At 44.4% G+C, this 21,304-nt stretch overlaps 1 protein-coding gene across 1 annotated transcript; it reads right to left on the bottom strand.

Annotated features, from left to right (window-relative positions):
- Positions 1-390: 390 nt before the first annotated feature.
- Positions 391-1,224, bottom strand: LOC133039310 (uncharacterized). Its single transcript, XM_061118171.1, has 2 exons — positions 1,039-1,224; positions 391-930 (listed from the first exon to the last, which is right to left on the bottom strand). Exons 1-2 carry the CDS (start codon positions 1,222-1,224, stop codon positions 391-393), a joined length of 726 nt encoding a protein of 241 aa, XP_060974154.1.
- Positions 1,225-21,304: the final 20,080 nt, after the last annotated feature.

Here is a 21,304-nt window from a genome sequence, read left to right as displayed (position 1 = left end):
CGTCGGGTGTAGGGGTACTTCCTGCAACTCCTCTACCACCGGTGGTTATTCTCTCGCCGGGGTCGAGGAGTTGATTAATTGCTATAACTTGTTTTTATTCCTCAAAGATGAGGAGTAACACTCGCGGGCCCCCAACTGGTCCCCTCGAATCTCCCTTACCTCACCCTTGCAGGGGAACTTGATTACTTGATGGTAGGACGACGCGACCACCTTCATTGCATGAATCCACGGCCTGCCAAGGATGGCGTTGTAGGCCGACGGGCAATCCACAATTAAAAACTTTACTGACTTGTCGACCCCATTCGCGTAGACGGGTAGTTGGACGAAACTTCGAGCGACAGCGCTTTCTCCCGAGAATCCTACTAGTGTGACCTGGGTGTCCTGGGCTTTTCAGTCTTTGATTTCCATTTCTTTCAGAACTCCGGCAAATAGAATGTTGGGTGAGCTCCCAGTATCGACGAGCATGCGTTTCATTAAAATATGGGCTACGTCCAGAGTGATGACAAGAGCGTCATCGTGGGGGTGTTCTAATTCAGAGGCTTCCCCTTGGTTAAATGATAAGAGCACGTCAGGGCCGTTGCTGTCAAATACCGTCATAGCCCTTACCGATTGGACCCATCGGGCGTGTGCCATCGAAGCTCGCACTGAATTCCCGCTCAGGTCTGACCCTCCCGAGATTACATTTAAGGTTTTCTTAATGTATGGTGGAGGGGACTGATCCCGGCTTTTGTTACTTCCCCGTTGGATGTGAAGTGCAGCGTCCGAAACGAGGCAGTCCCGGAAGAATCCTTCTTTCACCAGACGGTTGACCTCTATCTTCAGCTTCCTGCACTCGTAGGTTGCGTGACCGTGCTCTCCGTGAAAGGCGCAATATCGCCCCTTATCCCTCTTGCCGGGGTCAGTGGGCATTCTTGGGGGCCACTTGGTTTCCTTCAATCCCCGCAGTCATCTTATCAACTCAGTTAAGGTAATGGTCATCCGTGGTAGCTCCTCTTCTCCCCGTTGGTCGTGTGGCTGCCCCGCCTCACCCATACTCACCATTACTGTCCCTCGAGGGTTCCTTTCGTTGGCCGAGCGGTTGTCAGTCCTATTATGAGGTCGTGCAGCAGGCTTCCGGTTCTTAGATTCGAAGAGGAAAGTATCTCTCGATGACAAGGTTTCGCGCGACACTTCCTCATTGTGTCGTTTCTCTTCTACTTCCAAGGCCACGTATCCTCTTGCCATGGTTAGGGCCCTTGTGAGGGACAGGCCAGGTTCCACTATTATCGCCTTCTTTAATTCTGAACCGTGTATCAACCCTTGCATTAACACTTTCATTGCCACTGAATCAATACATTTCGGGATACTGACGTATTCTTCGCTAAATTTATTGATAAAATTTTCCAGAAGTTCGTCGAGGCACTGGTGTATTAACATTAGGTCCGTATCCACCTTAGTGGTCCGCACACTTATCGCGAAATTGGCCTGGAATCTCAGGATGAGATCCTTGTATGAATTTACTATGCCGGATGGTAAGTTGTGGAACCAACGTAGAGCGGGTCCTCTCAATCCTTGCGTGAAGGTCTTACACTTGATTGCCTCCAAGTCCTCTAGCGGGACGAAGACGGTTAACATTTTTTCTCAAACTGACATACGTATTCTGAGGGGTCTCCTGTCTCGTTATACTCTTGTAATTTAGGGGCCACATAACGCTGAGGGGCCTCCACGCGCAGGATGTGATTCCCAAAGGGTGAAAGGGTTGACCCCTCCATTCGAGGCCATTCGCTATGTACTCCCATCTGGCTTTTTTCTTCCAATGCTATTAATTTGTTCCACATCATTTCCTTTAGCCTCTCCGTCTCTTTACTCGCCGTTGATGGATTTCGAGCAACCGTTGGATCCATGGTTCGCTTTCGGGGTGTTGTGCGGAAAGCCTCTGCTTCAGTTATCTCTTCTACCTCGTCTCTAGTCCTTTTGGGCTGATCTCGATGGTAAATTGGGGCCTCTTGAATTGCCAAGTTTCCCTTTTCTCCCATTTCTTCATGCATGCATCGGGTATGGTTGCTTGAGAGGTCGTTATTATCAGTGTGATTCTCCTTCTCAATCCCTCCTCCCACCTGGCGATTACCGGTTTCTTCCGCATGCGGTGGTCGTTGGTACCCTTCGAGGACAACTTTCATCTGTCCGTTTTCGCTCTCAAGCCTTTGGATATGTTCCTTTTGAAGGGCAATTTCCATTCCCTGGGTTGCCATTCTCCCTTCTTGTTGTTTCAGCCTTTCCAAGATCTCTCGCCATGGCGAGGTTGGATTTAATACGTCCTCGCCTGCGTCGCCAGTGTTTGCCGGTGTTCCGAGGATGTTATATGGGTTGTTTTGAGGGGTGAGATCCTCCTGTTCATTTGCCATATCATTTTTTTTATTACCTTACGTAAAGGTTCTTTTACTGAGAAAAAGAAAAGTTCCCACAGACGGCGCCAAACTGTTTTGGTCGGAAAACAGTCAAGATTTCTTTTTGGGGGCTTTTCTTTTTCCAGTTCCTAATCTCCTTTTCTTTTACGTAATCCTTCTCTATATATCCCGTACGTCTTTTTTGATTGCATGGGTTGTCTATCATCTACCCATTGTTTTGTTGACACGTGTTTACGTTCTTTTATTCTTTTTGCCCTCTGACACGTGTTTGTATTCTAGTAGATAACTTCCTTGTTACACGTGTCTATGCCTTTAGCGGGTTTTAAAGCAATTATTCTCCCTAGTTTCAACGGTGTTGTGTCCGTCGGCATCACATTCTTGAATTTATCAATTTCTTAGTTTATGCTCTAGTCCCCTCCCTACTTCCGTCGGGGTTCTCGTCTACGGGGATCCGAGTTCTCTTCCGCCGGAGGCTTTTATTCCGTGAGTAGTGTTACCTCAGTCCCCTTTTTGTTGTGTTTTAGGTACTTCCTCTGTCGGCGCTTTAGGTATTTCCTCCGTCGGCAGGGTATCTGGGTACCTCTTCGGGTCCTGGTATACTATTTCACTTATAGTTAATCTTCGATCTGTCGATTACCCATTCCTTCCTGTTCCCGTCGGCGCTCCCTTTACTCGTTTCTTGTCATTTATCGTTTTCCTCCTTTTTGTCTATAGTGCCCCCTTATAGACTGGCAACCCGGATCGATAGTTTGGCCATACCGAGTTGGGCCTACCTTTATATTCTTGGGCCTGGATGTATTTATTTTGATGGGCCTTTTTAATGTGGGCCTTTTTGTAGTCCTTTATTTTGTTGGGCCGTTTATTTTCAAGTTCGATTTTTTCCCCCCAAACAGCTATGGTAATTTTGTATTGCGTCTTTTTTTTTAACAAGTAATATTTAGGTTTTGATATTAAGAATATTAAATTTTAAAATAAAATAATAAATGTAATGCCCCTCCACGTGTCTATATTTATTATTAGTTAACGGAAGTGGTAGTAATGGTGTAAGAGAATTGTAACATTAAGTATTTTTGCCTCAAAAATAAACATTAGGTAATTAAGTGTATAAAATCTGAAACATTAGGTATTTATGCCGCAATTTACCCTAATTTATAACCATTGATTTAATCTAATGGCTCAAATAAATTCTTGAAAACTACACCATAACTAATATATTTATTTATAATTAATCTTGAATATTATTAATTATAGATTTAAGTAACAAAACTCCAAACCATAATTTTTTTTACTTTTTATGTTACATCTACTAAATATGTAATTTTAATTATATATATTTTTTAATTTTAAATTTACATAAAAATATATTTTAATTAAATTTATTTTAAAACAATAATTATACTTATAGAAAATTATAACATGTTCATCTTATAATAATCAATATAAGCATTGTAGTTGATGTAAGAGAATTTTATCACTTACAATATGATTATATTGTTGATGTTGCCCCTAATTTCGCCCAATATACGTGGACCAATTAGACAGGGACACGTGGATCAAGCAATTTTGGAATATTTGCTAAGTCTTTGTGCCATAAGGTAATGTCCAGGACGTAGGTCCCGGAGAAGGCACATGGAACTCAATATGCTCCCGGAAGCCCATATAACACTAAGGCATCTCCGCGAGGTGTCAGGTTTCTCCTGAGCAATCAAGTCGCATTAAATGTTGCATGGGCGGAAGCGTGTTAAAACTGCTACACGCAATAAAGTCTGACGGGACAACCTCCAACCAGCAGCGCCACAGTAATGATCATTTAAGTCTAGCGACGGCTACACTGTGAAGAATCACGTCAATCAAAAGGCAAAAAGGACATTCCACATAAAAACCCTACAGCACCTAGGGATTTGACCATGCATTACCCATGGTATATTCATTGGGAATACCCAACTTTATGGATACTTACAGATACACTTGTAAGGACAATTCTAGGGATTACCCCACCAAAAACACTATAAATACCCCCTCAAAGCTCATTAAATGGGATCGAGAATCTTGGGCTGCATATGAGCAAGTAGAGCAAATACTCACCAAGAACATTCTCTGTATTTATAAGGGTGAAATTCTCCCAAGTATATTCTCTGTATTAAATACATCCATAAATAACAAAGACTCGTGGACTAAGGCTCATTAACGCCCCAACCACGTAAAAATCCTTCTATCACTTTCTTACAGCTCGGTAATTTTATAATATTTTATTAGTTGCCGAAAATCTCGGTCAACATTTTGGTGCTTTCATTGAGAGCTGAAGAAAGCCACTGTAAACAATCACTTGACTTCACAAACATGGTGGAGACTAGAAGTACTCGTCAACCTCGCCCTCTTGAAGACGCTCAAGACCCGAACGAGGAAGATGTAGCCTCAAGAGCAGCAGAGGGGTCCGAGGAAGAGGAAACAATCCCCGATGAGGACTACGAGGGAAACCTCGACGAGTATGCCTATGACGAAGGTAGTTACTCAGAACTGGTGCTTCTCAGACAAAAAGCTATCGATTACGAAGCCGAGATCGAAGCTCAGAAAGCGCAAAACCAGAAAATGCAAGAAGTGATGCTGACCATGCAAAAAGCCATGGAGGCAGCTGGCATTCACGTGCACCCCAAGGCAATGACCGCTGGACTTGACAAGGAGCCAGCGACGTCTTCGCCTAGTTCCCAACAGCAGAAATCTAGGGAGCCTAGCCCTATAAGATACCCTGCTGAAGGGAACCAAACAAAAAACCCTACTTCTACCCCAGGGCGAAAGAAAAAGGCGCAGGATCCGCGAAAGGTCCGCTCAGATTTCCCTAAAGGGAAAGGTCCGCAGAGGGGCAAGCCCCAAAAAGGGAGCTTTGGCCTTCAGGATCGAGGGGACCGAAAAAGCGTTTCCGTGCACCAAGAACCCGAGGGTAGAGGGAGAAGAGGACAGAGGTGTCCTCCCGTTGATCTGAGGAATCAAATCAACAGGAACCAAGGTGATCTCCGAGATCACCTTGACCAAAAAAGATACGGACCCACGGTCTCCACGGGTATGTTAAATGAAGGAATTATGGCGGAACTCGCCATACTTCGGAAAGACATTGCCTGAGTCTCCCGGAGATAGAAAGGAGATGACTCCGACTCAGACAGCGAGGATTGGGAGCCATGTGCTAAGCACATCTTAGGGGCAGAGCTCCCTAAGAACTTCAAGATGCCCGAAATGGCAGCTTATACCGGGAACTCCGATCCTAGCAACCACTTGTCACGGTTCAACCGTGTCATGACTGAGGGTCAGCAATGATGCCAAATGTCTGTGCTTCCCACTTACCCTAAGTGGGTCCGCGGAGGAATGGTTCAAAAAACTCGAACCGGGATCCGTGGGCTGTTGGAACGAACTACAGACCAACTTCCGGAGACAGTTTGTCGCCGCAAGAAAGGTCAATCTGGAGGTCAGTGCCTTGACTAATATCAAGCAACTGCCCACCGAGACCTTGAAGAATTATATAAAGAGGTTCCGAGAGGAAGCCTCGAAAACCAAGAAAGTTTACGACGGACAACAGCTTGCACTTCTCCAAGCAAGCATCCGTACTGGGACTCCTTTCTGGAACGAACTGCAGCAAGAAGGAGCTGCCAACCTTTAGGACTTCCAGAAGAGAGTCCAAAAATATATCAACCTCGAAGAAGCCCAAATCGTGGCTTACGGAGGATACTGTCCCACCGGGATAGCTGGGTACATGCCTGGCGTATCGCCCTCAGGTACTGCCCCGACCACCACTCCACAAGCAAGTGGCATACAATTCTCTGCTACCCCCGGATATAGCCAGGGCCAAGCTTTGGCACCAGCATCATCCCATTTTGGCAACCCGTCCGGAGTGAATGGACAAGCTCCTTCACACTCTGCTCCGGCTGCTAGTCTGGCAGGCCCTTCCCAGGGTTCAAGGAGTAAAAGATCCTCCAAGGGCAGCACCCAGACGGGAGAGAAGCGCCAGAAAAGGGGGTACACCCCCCAGTATACTCAATACACGGAGTTGTCGGACTCCCAAGAGCGTGTGTACTTTGCTACTAGGCAAAATACACACTACCGAAGACCAAAACCGTTGTACAAAGATAGCTCTCGGAGAGATCCGAGCAAGAGATGCGAGTACCACAACGACTTCGGTCATAGCACCAATGAATGTAAGAATCTCAAGGACGAGATCGAAAATCTAATCCGATTAGGCCACCTCTACGGGTGGATCAAAAATAGGTTGCCCAACCTCAATCCGGGCCAGGCGACTGTGGGTATGCCTCAAGGAACACCGGGGGGTACAGCAGGGGCATTGGCTCCAGCTGCTCCCACGGGCGACGCCCAGCATATCCCCGGTCTGCCGCCCCAGCCTAATGGGAGGGTAGCCATGATCTCCGGAGGTCCCCATATCGGAGGAACTACTCGCAAGGAGCTTAAGCGATACGCAGGGGCCGCAAAACACAATGAGGTGTGGGAAGTTACTCAACTCCCAGCTCAAAGGCCCTGGTTGATGGACCAACCCATCACGTTCACGGAAGAAGACGCCAAGACGGTGCGCTTCCCTCATCATGATCCTTTGGTCATAGAGACCCCCATCGCGAATAAAGTGGTGGCCAGAGTCTTAATCGACAATGGAAGTTCCGCGAACCTACTCTTCAAGGAAGCCTTCACCGCGATAGGCTTGACGGATCGGGATCTCTCACCCAGCGGGTCCCAACTCACAGGGTTTAACGGGACGACACTTATCCCAATGGGAAAAGTAAGGATCCCAGTCACCTTGTGCCCGGACACCCCCTAGAGCACATTCAAATACTGCACTTTCGTAGTGGTGGACTGTCCAACAGCCTACAACGCGATCCTCGGCCGACCGGCCTTGGTAGACTTTTGCGCAGTCACATCGATTCGGCACCTGTGCCTGAAGTTTCCTACCTGGGAGGCTGGAATTGGAACTATGAGGGGAAACTAGGGGGAAGCGAGACAATGTTACAATGTCGCAACCCACCTGCCCGTGCTAATGGTCCGGGAGTCAACTGAGCCAGAAGTGACTGAAGAGGATGAGTTGGACCCCTGTGTGGGGTCCGAAAGAATTTTGGAACCAATGGAGGACGTCAAGGAAGTATCAGTGTGCGACCTCGACTCCACCAAAGTACTCCGGTTAGGGAAGAACCTAGATCCGGAGGAAAAAGAAAAAATAATAAACATAGTGAAGGGCGCCATCGACATCTTTGCATGGCGCCAAGAAGACATGACTGGCATAAGCCCTCATGTCATCACCCACGTACTCAACGTCAATCCGGACATGCCCCCCGTCCAGCAAAAGCGACGCCCGCTCGACTCGGCGAAAGCCGAAGCTTTAGAGAAAGAGGTGGACAAACTTTTGACCAACGGCATGATCCGCGACGTATACTATCCAGAGTGGCTGGCCAATCCGGTCCTGGTGCCCAAGCCGAACGGAACTTGGCGAGTTTGTATAGATTTCACCGATCTAAACAAAGCTTGTCCAAAGGACTGCTTCCCGCTGCCCAGGATCGACCAGATGGTAGATGCCACTTCTGGATTCAAACTGCTATCCTTCATGGACGCCTATGCTGGGTACAATCAAATAAAAATGCATACGGCAGACCAGGAGTGCACTAGCTTCAGGACCGATAAGGGCATATACTGTTACTTAGTCATGCCCTTCGGATTGAAAAACGCCGGAGCAACCTATCAAAGAATGCTTAACCGGATGTTTAAAGGCCTCCTGGGGCGAAACATGGAGGTTTACGTAGACGACATGCTCGTCAAATCCAAAGCATGCAACAGCCATGCAAGCGACTTAGAAGAATGCTTCGAAGTGGTCCGGAGATACGGAATGAAGCTCAACCCAAAGAAATGCACCTTTGGGGTTAAATCAGGAAAGTTCCTGGGCTTCATCGTCAGTCAAAGGGGGATTGAGGCAAATTCGGAAAAAATCCAGGCTCTCCTGAGCATGCCATCCGCTAAAAAGCATAAAGATTTGCAGAGCCTGACTAGAAAGGTAGCTGCTTTAAGCCGCTTCATCTCTCGGTCCACGGACAAGTGCATACCCTTCTTCAACGTGCTAAAGAAGTGCCAAAAGTTCGAATGGTCGGACGAGTGCAAGGAGGCATTCAAAAAGCTAAAAGCGCACATGGCCAAGCCTCCTATCTTATCAAAGCCCGTCCTCGGAGAAGACCTATTTCTTTATTTGGCTGTCTCCGAACACGCGGTCAGCGTTGCCCTAGTCCGGGAAGAAGAGAAAACTCAGCATCCCGTGTACTACGTCAGCAAGCGCATGATAGGGGCCGAAACAAGATACCCAGTCATTGAAAAACTGTTGTTTTGCCTCCTGATGGCGTCAAGGAAGTTGAGGCCATACTTCCAAGCACATCCGATCAAAATTCTGACCAATCACCCGCTCCGGCAAGCCCTCCAAAAACCTGAAGCGTCCGGAAGGCTCCTCAAGTGGGCAATGAAGCTAAGTCAATTCGACTTGCACTACATGCCCCGAATTTCTATAAAAGGCCAAGCCTTGGCGGACTTCATTATTGAATGCAACGAAGCCGAGGCAACCGCGAATACGCCGGTACCGCCAATCCCCACATGAAGAGTATTTGTAGACGGAGCCTCCAAGGAAAACAGTTTCGGAGCCAGAGTGGCTATGATATCACCAACCGGATTGTGACTCCAGGCGGCCCTACGGTTTGACTTCGCAGCTTCAAACAATGAGGCCGAATATGAAGCCCTAATAGCAGGGCTGAAATTAGCAAAAGCTGTAGGAGCCAAAAGAGTGGAAGTCTATAGTGATTCCCAACTGGTCGTAAACCAGGTATCCGGAGAATACCAAACACGCGGCGAGCGAATGGTCGCGTACGTAAAAATAGTCCGGGAGCTGCTCCATGAGTTCACGGACTATAAAATAGAAAGAATCCCCCGGGAAAAGAACGCTCACGCGGACTGTCTTGTTAAGTTAGCCTCGGATAGCGAAATCGAAGAGCTGGGGGTAGTACCAGTGGAACGCTTGGCAGAGCCAAGCATCAAAATAAAAGAGACCACGCTAACGGTTGGGCAAGAACCCAGCTGGATGGTCCCCATCATAAAGGTGAGTTGCCCCAAGAAAGGGCACTGTCTCGGAAGATTCAGTATCAGGCTCATCGTTATGTAATGATGGATCAAATTCTCTACCGAAGAGGACTCAGCATGCCTTATTTAAGGTGTGTATCGGACCCTGAAGCTAGACAAATCATGCTAGAGGTCCACAAAGGGTTCTGTGGAGATCATACGGGAGGACCCAGTCTCTCAAAGAAAATATTGAGACAAGGGTACTTCTGGCCAACAATGAAAAAAGATTGCATAGACTATGTCCAAAAGTGTGATTCGTGCCAAAGGTATGCAAACATAGCGAGAGCTCCTCCAAATGAAATCACCCTGATGACTAGTCCCTGGCCCTTCGCGGTATGGGGAATAGATCTTATTGGGTCCCTGCCAACAGGAAAAGGAGGAGTAAAGTATTCAATAGTAGCAGTAGACTACTTCACCAAATGGACGGAGGCTGAGCCTATGAAGACAATAACTGCTAAAAAAGCACTGGACTTTGTTATTAAAAACATAGTGTGTCGATATGGCTTGCCTCACAAAATAGTCTCTGACAATGGAAAGCAATTCGATTGTCAGGAATTTACTGATTTCTGCAACCAACACAGAGTAGTGAAAAGCGTCTCCGCGGTGGCCAGACCTCAAACAAACTATCAAGCAGAAGCAGTCAATAAAATCCTAAAGGTCACCTTGAAGAAAAAGCTGCTGGCCTGCAAAAACAACTGGCCTGAAGAGTTGCCAAGAGTGTTATGGGCCTACCGGACGACCCCCAGAACCACGACCGGCCACTCGCCTTTTTCAATGACGTACGGTTGTGAAGCGATGGTCCCGGTAGAAACGTTATTCCCATCCCACAGGAGGACGACTTACGATCCAGCCACGAACCAAGCTTTGCTTCAAGAGGCTTTGGATCAAGTCGAAGAACTTCAGGATAAGTCTCAAATATGGATGGCAGCTTATCAGAAGAAGGTGACCAAGTATTTGAACTCTAAGGTTAAAAACAGAAAATTTGCTATTGGGGATATGGTCTTAAGAAGAGTCTTCCCAGCCACCCAGGAACCCGGAGTGGGGGTACTTGGGCCAAATTGGGAAGGACCATATGAAATCGAGGACGAAATCAGCTCCGGCACTTACAAGCTAAAAAGAATGGATGGAACCATTGTGCCAAGGGCCTGGAATGCCGATCACCTCAGAAAATATTACCAATAGCCAAAAATGTAACTTAGACTTTGTTTAAAGAGTTTGTACCATCCAAATGTATGCCTCCTCCACATGGTGAATAAAACTGAGTGCCTTAAAGACAAAGTTTCTATGCCACTCAGGGGGGTACTAGGGTATACCGCACGGACAGACAGAAAACAAACTAAGTAAAATATCCTGACCCAAAGGGCAGGTCAAAAAAAGAAAAGTATGCACAAAAATAAAAAGCATAAATATAAAAATCCTGATCCAAAGGACAGGTCAAAAAAGAGAAATATGTGCGTCAAAAGAGATCACATATAAATATCCTAGCCCAAAGGGCAGGTCAAAATATATACAAATGGCCCGGGGACAGGCCTTAAAAATTGTCTCCCCTTTAAATAAAAAACAGCTACATAAATGTATTGTCTCAAAGTAGTTGTATGTAAATAAATATATATAAAAAGAAAAAATATATAAAAGAAGTGGGTGGAATCCTGGTTGTACTGGGTTAATCTCGAGCGGCTCAGTCAATGTGCGGAGGAAGGCGAGGTCCGATGCGCGCCTCTACCATGGCATCAAGCTTCTTCTTCTTCTCCCGAAATTTGGCAATCATTTTCTCAGGTTTGGGGTAGAAGGTAAGCTTGATATTTTGGTCGTTGGTAGACCAAGCCATGAAGACTCCATCATCGAAGCGCTTAGGGCACCGACCGCAGGAAACGGGAGAAAGAAGCTCAGCTCTTTTTGCCTTCTTGGAGGCTTGTTCCTTGAAGTCCCTGAGCTCCTTCAGCTCCGCGGCTAGAGCGGCCCTGGACTCTAAGTTTTCTTGGTGAGTTTCCTCTAAGGATCTCACCTTGGCAACCATCTCGTCCAAGGCTTCCCTGGCCTCCCGGAGCTCCCGTTTGGCCTTTGCAGTGGCCTCACCCTCTGCCCTCAGCTCCTCTTGATGCTTGGCCTCCAGCCTGTCTCTCCGCAGGGCCTCATACCGGATCATGGCCTCCGCCTGGGCTTCCCTCCGCTTGGCCTCCTCCTCATTGGCCTTGGCAGCAGCCTCCCGGCGCTCAGCAGCCTCCTGGTAAAGCTGCCTCTCCGCAGTAAGATCTTGAAGGACCTCCCTGACTTCGTTCATGTCCCCAAAGTCAGACAGAACGAAGCCATGGTTGATTATGTTCTTGGAGAGGCGGCCAACTTCAGCAGCAAGCTAAACAACAACGAAAGTGTAAGAAAGAATCTCCAAAAAGAATAAGGGGAAAAGCAAAATCACGAAGCACTTACCACAGTGAGGGAGTGGCTGAGATCCTGGACCTGGAAGATGGAGTTCAAGGAGGCACAAGTAGCGAACCGCTTAGGCACGCACCGAGTAAGCTGAGAAGCAAACTCGCCAGTCATCTCCGCGGCGAAGGGAGCCAAGGTGGGCCCAAGGAAGCGACGGAACCAGTCCGATAGGGGGTCCAAATTTAGGTCCCACGGATCCAGGTACTCCGGGTTGTTGATGGTGTCTTGCACCTCAACCCGAAGAACCCTCCTAAGGGCTTCCACCTCAGCAAACCCACGGGAGTATTCATCCATGGCATAGTTATGCTTGGCTATCCGGAGCTCCTGCCTCGCCTCGTCTCCAGGGACCGGAGTCAGCACAATATTGGGAGGGGCAGTATGCTCTTCCATGGGAGAGACCCCACCATCAAGACCGTGGGCCGGAGTATCAGCTCTCTGAGGGCGCTTGGGCTCTTCCTAGGCAATCATTTTGCCCTTACGCTTGCGAATCAGAGCAATTTCTTGCTCTTCTTCACCTTCTTCAACTTCCTCAGGAAGAGCCCGGAGCCCTCCTGCACCTTCTTTAACTTCCTCAGAAAAGCCCCATTGCTTTTCTTGACTTTCTCCCGGCAGCACCTCCTCGTCATCCACTAAATCAATAGTGTCGGGAGGAGGCTGGAAGAAAAATTTAGAGCAGGGGCCATCGGGGAAGAAGTAAAGGCAGGAGGAGCCTCAGGAGTGTGAACCCCAGCGAGCTGATCCAAGATGGCGTCGATGGAGATACCTACTACAACAAAAGAAAGCAAGTGTTAGAACATCCGTGGGAAACCACCAACACAAGATATGGCAAATAAGCCAGTCCTACCCTGACTCTCTAATTCGGCCCTAGCAAAGTTCTGAATTTTTATGCTGGCAGCATCATCTCCGAGATAGCTGCCCGAAGGCCAGAACCAGCTGGATGTAATGTAAGCCGAGGGACCTAAGGGAACGGGCTCCGGAGGACCAGAACCCATCCGAGATCGACCTAGGAAATCTCCTAAGTTTGAAAAATAAAATTCCTTCAAGTGATCCCCCCACCGGGTCGAGGGCATACTAAACCTATAAAGACGCTCGTCGAACCCTACGGGCCTACGACTGGCATACTCGCCAACAGAAGGAACATAATGAATTACCAAAGGAGACTTACCACCGGTGCCGGAAGTGCTGGCACCAGGAGCCCCAGTGTTCGGCTCTGGAACCAAAGGTTGTGGCCTGGGAGCCCTTATCTCCGTTGAATCCCCAATGTGAAGGGGCTTCCCAGCAATCACCTGACTCCTTCTCTCCACCGGACTCCCCACGGAGCGTCCTCCTGGAAGCCGCGTGGGCCTTAGAGTACGCCTTCTCCTGGGCCTTCCGGTAGAGATACTCCTGGTATTTCTTCTCTGTCGTGGCGATGATCTCGTCCCAATAGGTCTTCTCCGCGACCGGTGCCCTCACATTGGGGCAGATGACCCGGGAAAGGTTAGAGTCCTCCACGGATTGATGCGGAAGGATGAGTTTTGCCTTCCTACAGTTCTCCGTAGTGACCAGACCCCCGACGTCAAGATCGGCCCGGTCGTAAGAGGCAAAGGCCTGGGCTCTCCGAAGAAAGGCCTGAGTAGGTGCAGTTTGTTCATAGGGAGGAATCCTCACCCACTCAGTAAGGAGCTCCGGGTGGTCCACTGCCCGGAACCCGGAGGAGAAGAAAAAGCGATGGCGGTACTCCTCATGAGTCTGCCTGTTATACGAGACCACCCCTTCGTTAGCAGGGTGGGCCCAGAACCCATAAAAACCGTCCTTAAGTTTGTCCCCCTTCTTGGGGACGGAAACAAGTTCATAAAAATACAAAATTTCCGCCGGCCGGGGAGATCCCCATCCTCGGGCGGCATAAAAAATAAATAAGCCTGAAAGCAGGTGGTATGCTTGGGGAATAAGTTGGTATGGCGCAAGGCCGACAAAAACTAGAAAATTAACAAAATAATCCTGAAGAGGAAGCATGGCCCCGGCCATCAGATGCGTTTGGCTCCAGGCCCCGAAGCCGCCGTAGTTGTGGTTGGGCGTCTCCGCGTCGCGAGGTGGCCGGTGGTAAGTCCCTGAGGTGGAAGGCTTGATTCCAGCAACCTCCACAATGTTCTCCAATTGATGGGACAGGTCAAGGTGGAGTAAAGCTCAGCCGCTTCCCATCCGGTCGCCCGGGACTTATACCCCTCCTGGGCAACGGGTCCCAGGGAGACCTCCTCAAGGGTAGCCATGCGCTTACCACTTTTCTTTGATGACTTTGAGCCGTGCGTACATTTTTCTATTCTGTAAAAAGAGTAAGATTCCAGCAGTTAGGCACCATACCAAACCCTAAAATAAGAAAAAGGGAATGGGGGTCCCCTAACTGCTGGAAAGAGGCCCCCTCCGGACACGTGTCACACAGGAAACCCTGGAAGGATTCCCTGGACAAGTGTCGGGTGCAGTAAATTCACAGAAGACGGCTTTACGCGATAAAGAAAACAAAAAGAAAAGAGTCTGTCCTATGCCCTAAGCAACCATTATACGAAGAACGTATGGCCTTCTACAAAGAAAATACACAATAACAACAGAGGCGTGACAATAGCAATCCTATCACTAGAGCAGTAAACTCAAACAGACTATAGGAAGGATTTAAACACTTGCATGCCCAGAAATCTCGAATGCAAACCCAGAAAAGAACAAACATATAAGTAATAGCATGCCATTCAATAATAAAGCAAAGGATGCAAAAAACTTACGATGAAGTGTTGAACTGGGGGTCCTGCTACGAGTCGAGTAAAGACAAGAAGGACTGGTAGCAGCGAGCGAAGAAGAACTGGGAAAATCACAAAGTGTTTAAAGGCCTTGTTCTAGGTCTGAGAATTTTCTCTCTAGGAAATTTGAGCAAAGTTGGCAAGAAATGGGAAGTAACTGAAATGAAGAAAAGGTGGTGGCTTTTATAGGCAAAAATGCATGAGGAACAGGCGTCATCACCTACCAATCGAACGGTGGGGGAAGCACACGATTCAAATGCTCAAAGATCGACGGACCAGATTGATTTACAATAAAGGCAGTGGAAACGCTTGAGTATCCGTCTGACACCATTAATGCGCCGTATCAATCAATGGGCGTGAAACGAATCGACCCCTGCAAAAAGTGAATCGCTGCATCAAAAGCCATCATTAAATACACCCTCACGCGCTCAAAGCTCGTGCCAGGAAACCGAGGAGTCAACCGGAGGCACTTGAACAAGCCTTGTTTCATTTTTCAAATAAACAAGGCTTGGGGGTAAATGTTGCCCCTAATTTTGCCCAATATACGTGGACCAATTAGACAGGGACACGTGGATCAAGCAATTTTAAAATATTTGCTATGTCTTTATGCCATAAGGTAACGTTCAGGACGTAGGTCCCGGAGAAGGCACATGGAACTCAATATGCTCCTGGAAGCCCATATAACGCTAAGGCATCTCCGCGAGGTGTCAGGTTTCTCCTGAGCAATCAAGTCGCATTAAATGCCGCATGGGAGGAAGCGTGTTGGGATTGCTACACGCAATAAAGTCTGACGGCACAACCTCCAACCAACAGCGCCACAGTAATGATCATTTAAGTCTAGCGACGGCTACACTGTGAAGAGTCACGTTAATCAAAAGGCAAAAAGGACATTCCACATAAAAACCCTACAGCATCTAGGGATTTGACCATGCATTACCCATGCTATATTCATTGGGAATACCCAACTTTATGGATACTTACAGATACACTTGTAAGGACAATTTTAGGGATTACCCCACCAAAAATACTATAAATACCCCCTCAAAGCTCATTAAATGGGATCGAGAATCTTGGGCTGCATATGAGCAAGTAGAGCAAATACTCACCAAGAACATTCTCTGTATTTATAAGGGTGAAATTCTCCCAAGTATATTCTCTGTATTAAATACATCCATAAATAACAAAGACTCGTGGACTAAGGCTCATTAACGCCCCAACCACGTAAAAATCCTTCTCTCACTTTCTTACAGCTCGGAAATTTTATAATATTTTATTAGTTGCCGAAAATCTCGGTCAACAGTTGATTATATTGATTATTTTAAGATTAAATAACTTGAATATTTTGTACTCTTTTAGCTATAATTGTTGTTAAGTAGAAAATAAAATTAATATATAAATTCAAAATTAAAAATAATTAATTAAAATTATAAAAAGTTATAAGGTAAATAGGTAATAAAAATTATAGGTTTGGAGTTAGCTTTGAAGTATTGTTAGTTGGATCCAAATTAATATTTAAAATTAATTATAAATAAAAAAAATATATTAATTACGCTGTAGTTTCTAAGAGATAATTTAAGCCATTTGATTAAATCAATGGCTATAAATTATTATACCTATCAATAGGTAAGAATTACAATACCTATTGTATTAGATCCCTATATGTATATATGTATATATATATACGCATACATATACATATATACAGGTATACATATATGGAACACTTCTTAATGGGTATTACCCATTGATGGGTACTAAATAAATTTAACTATAAATATTAATTTTAAAACTATTAAGCTATTAGATTTTGATCTCATAGCTAATAATGAAAGAGAAATTTGAATTTCTACGCTCAAATTAGCTACTTAATTTAAAAAAATATCAAAAAATACATCTTTTTACACTATATCAAAAATAAGTTTATATGAAAAATATTTAAGTAAAACTCAATATTTTTTTATTATTTTTTTGCTGATTTTTTTTATTATTATTTTCTTTTCAACTAATAGAATAACCTCAGCCCATATAATGAAAAAATAAGAAATATTTCTAATTAAATAGAAAAATTAAGCATAAAAACTCAATTTTTTTTAATATTACCCATTTATGGGTAATATCCATTAGAAGTGCATCTATAGATACATATATACACATTTACATATATATATATACATATACACACACATTCATAAAAATACACATAAATATATATATTTACACACACATATAAACTCATAAAAATAAATACATATATATATTCTAACTATACACAAAATTAAACTAAAATTACTATACATAAAATTAAACCTAAAGTTATATATACAAAATTTAACCCAAATTTTTACACAAATAAGACTTAAAATAAATAAAATATAGATTACCTTGACTGATATGATGAAATGCGGGAGTATAATCGGAGGCTCAGGGCAGTGGTTTCCAGAGGTGCGGTAGCATGTCGTCGTCGGATTTCGGCGAAGATTTTTTTCTAATTATTTTTTAGAAAAAAAAAGAAAAAATGGATGAGAAATGGGGGCAGGAGGTTCAGGCTGAAGTTTTATTTAGCTTGGAATTTTTTCAGTGCACTTAGGGTCGCCGACAAAAGTCGAACCCCAAAATATTTAATGAAACACAACGTTTCATTAGGTTTAATACTTTTTCCGTAGCATATTAGTGCGCCGAAAAAAGTTTCCACGTAATTTTTCGAACACGTTTCAATTGGGCGAGAAATTGACCGCCAAAAAATCTCACAGCTTTTGCCGGCAAAAGCCAAAATCCTGATGAAACGTGTCGCTTCATTTAATGTGAATACTATTGTCGGCGCAACTCAGTGCGCCGATAAAAGTTTTCACTTCCTTTTTCGCGCACGTTTTTCACTGTGAGGGAATTTGACCACCAATGTTTTCACCACTTTTGCTGGCGCATTTACGCGTTGACAAACGTGAAAAAAAATAATTTAACTTTGTCGGCGCATTTACATTCGCCGGTAAGTGTACTCGAACAGCCAAAAGTTCCCACCTTTTGGCGGTTAGTTTGCCAACATTTGCTGGCAAATCTATGTTGGTTTGCCGGGAAAAGTTCCTGCTGCCGGCACCATATATCGCCGGTAAAACTGTGAGTTGGGCCAAATTTTTGGCTCACTTCTGCCGACGAATGTGCTAAGTTTTTTTTGGAAATTGTATGCTTTTACCGGCACAATTTAATAATTGCGTCGACAAAAGTACATATTCTTATAGTGACATGGTTAATTTTTTAATCTTTTTTTTTTATTTATTTTAGTGTTGTTTTACGGTTGCTTTCTATGATTTATTTATTTGATATCGATTTCACTGTTCTTTCTCCATCTCACTGGAATTAATGGTTATTTTCTGGGTTTTCTCGTGTTGTTGTAGTTGTTCTGTTCGTGGGTGTAAAAAATTGAGGCTGTAAATACCTTCTTCATTCTCTTTGGCTATTTTTGTGATTTTTTATTTTAGTTCTTCTATAAATACACTAGGAAACATACCGCACTTACCATGCGGTTGTATTTTATTTAATGATAATTGAGTTATAAAATTATATTACAAAATTTATATTTTCTACAATTTTTTTGCTATAAAATGAATAATGAATTTACTCAACTTGTCTTTCTTTTTGAATATGTTTTATGTGTTTATTTTTTAATTAATTTATTATAAACATATATTGAAAAACCGTGTTTTTGTGAATGTCAGTTGTATATAAGAAAATATAAAAACTGTAATCGTTTGCAGCAGAAGAAAGTAATTCTGCTACAGCAAAACAGAACAGGCAAAATATAAAGTATTTGCAGAAAAATAAATAACTTGACACAAGAGATTTATACGTGGTATCAGTGTTCTCCCGAACACTCCTAGTCCACGGGGCCACGCCCAGAGAATGAAATCAATTAATAAAGTATCAAAATTACAAAGACAATTGACTTAAACAAGTTTAGACTCCCTCTAAAGTATTGCTGCAATCCTTTGTAATCCACTTTATGAATCTGACTTCTTGAAACACCTTCAAGCATGAACTCCCTTCGTCTTTGAAGTGTGAGTGCTTACTTCCTCCCGAAGTAAGGCTTCAACAAGTCTTCTCCCGAAGATCAAGTGCTTACTTCCTCCCGAAGTAAGGCTTTATCAAGTCTTCTCCCGAAGACCAATCTCTTGTTCAGTCAAGTAGTTCTTCACAACCTCTAGGATAGAGTAAGAACAGAAATAGAACAACTAGAACCTAGGTGAACAACTAGGCTCTCACAAAACAAAGAAAGACTCTCTTCTCTCAAAAGATAAATGTAGAAAATGAATAATGGAAGAGGTAATTCGAATGGTTGCTCTCTAGGCTCTATTTATAAATCATAGAAACCAAAGAGGCAACCACAAGTTCGAATTAGCAGCTGTACAAAAACTTTCCAAAAGTTTCACGATCTGCTACATCAGATTCGGATGCTAACGAGGCAGATCTGCCCAGAAACGGGAAACTTACTAAAATCGGGTCCGATCTTCTTTCAATGCTTGATTCCTGCCAAAAACAGATTAGATATTCTGATTGTATCAAGATACAATTGAAATCAATAAGGAAAATGCAATAAACAAAGTTTCCCTAAAAAGGACAACTTTCCAAAAGAGAATTCCTTCTCTTTTGAGAAGTTTTCAACAAAGGAAAGTTCAGCTGAAAGTGCAACTTTCCAAACAAGGAAAATGGCAACTAATAATCGAATAAAAGAGGTAAGAATTCGAAAATGAATGCATAGCAATCTTACCATAAAAAGGAAAAATTATTTTGTCACTTAACTTGCCAAAAAAGGACTTTACAATCTCCCCCTTTGGCACTTTAGATGAACAAAATAATTTTTACCATAAAGTACCTGCAATGCAAAGTTAGCAAGAGCAAAAGAAACTACTCCCCCTGAGTAACACAATCGAAATCACAATAAAAACAAAAAACATGCTAACTTTAAACATTAAGTTCACAAGTACTAACAAACCACAGCTCCCCCTGAAAAAAGGGTCCAGAGTTGGGCAACAAACCAAAAAATAAATATCTTCTCCCCCTTTTTGTTTATCAGAGTGCCAAAGTAAACAAAGAACAAAAAATAGACCAAAGTTTAATTAAAAAGAGACAAACTAAAACACTTTAATCTTTGTAGAGTTTAATCAAAGTGGACAGTGGCCTGGACATGCTATGCTGGACATCAGCCATTGCTTCAAGACGAGTATACACATTCTGAAGTTCAGACTTGACTTCCAGAAGTTCTGCTGCAGCAGAGCCTGAACTTGCACCACAGGCAAGAAGAAGACCAGCCTTTGGCCGTTTTTGAAACACACCATCAAATTATTTAGAGGGTTGGAATGTAGGTCCAGTGATGGGAGGCTCAAGAGTTTCATGTGCTTGGGCCACATTCTTCTGAGAGGATAGAACCTTATAGATTAGATTTGGAAATACAAGTTTGACGGTTGGCTTTTTACCTCTTCGGAAGGAGACAATCTGGTTTAGAATATGTGAGGCTAGATCAATGGAAGTTCCAGAAGTGATGTGGTATAGGAGTGTAGCCACTTCTTGAGACACCACGGTCTTGTTAGAATTTGGAACCCAATTGATTAGTGCAAACCGCAAAAGGGAAGCATGAGCAAAAGTGAGGTGAGTGATTCAAAGACTCTCCCCTGGTTTCAATTCTGAACAAGCACCAGTGAGTTCAGAGTGCATCAACTAACGATCCATGGACATCACAGCATTCGATACATTCTCAGGCAATTGCAGAGCCTGAGCAATGTCTTTTTCAGAAAATGAGAACCAATGACCCCTAACATAAACTCTCCGATAAAGTCTAGAGTTCTCATCAAGGAAATCATCAGTAAGATTAGCATAAAACTCCTTAATAATGTTTGCAATGAATCCAATGAAACCAGTAAGAGTGTTTTCCCATTGATGAAATTGAATGTACTTTACAATACCATAAACACGATGGGCATGCAAATCATAATTCCTCTCACTTTCAAACTTACGGGTTGCATATAGATTCCAGTCACGCTCATTGTCTCGATAATAAAAAGTAGGACAGCCAGAAAGAGAGGAAGGGATATTACCAGATGTAGGATCTTCCATGGGCTGCTTGCCTTTGGCAGCAACAGAGGCCTTTGCTGCAGAAGCAGTTTTTGAACGAGGAGGCTCTGGCTTGAGTTCTGTGTCCTCACTGTCCTTCTCAGTATGCAGAGATACTGATTTGTCTGAAGAGACTTCCATTGGATCCTCTTCTTCTGAACTGGAACTCGAGGAAGCCGAGGGAGGATTAGTCTTGAGTTTCTTCTTGGCTGGAGAAACAGTCTTCTCTCGAGATTGAGAGGCTTGAAGTTCTTTCTCAGTCGAGGCTTGCTGAGCTCGAGTTCGAGTGGAAGGGCCTGTTGGAGTGGTGCCAGCCATTGATGCAGCAGGAGGAGGAACAACCAATGGAGGAGGAGATTCCTTAGAGGATTCAGATGAGGAAGTCCAGGTGCGATAGGGCCTTACCGATTTGCGAGCAACTTGCTTGGGTGGACGTTTTGGCTTCACGGCTTGAGATTCACGCTGGGGAAGCGATGAATCTCCAGG

This window comes from Cannabis sativa, chromosome 6 (assembly GCF_029168945.1).
Source record: "Cannabis sativa cultivar Pink pepper isolate KNU-18-1 chromosome 6, ASM2916894v1, whole genome shotgun sequence".
Lineage (NCBI taxonomy): Eukaryota > Viridiplantae > Streptophyta > Magnoliopsida > Rosales > Cannabaceae > Cannabis > Cannabis sativa.
This window is presented reverse-complemented; position numbering and strand designations above follow the sequence as displayed.

Bases quoted from the DNA above. Each gene is read 5' to 3' on its own strand.
- LOC133039310 (XM_061118171.1), bottom strand. From the start codon at position 1,224: ATGGCAAGAGGATACGTGGCCTTGGAAGTAGAAGAGAAACGACACAAT. The intron at 931-1,038 runs GTGAGTATGGGT...CGGGGATTGAAG, and splicing joins ACCCTCGAGGGACAGTAATG to GAAACCAAGTGGCCCCCAAG.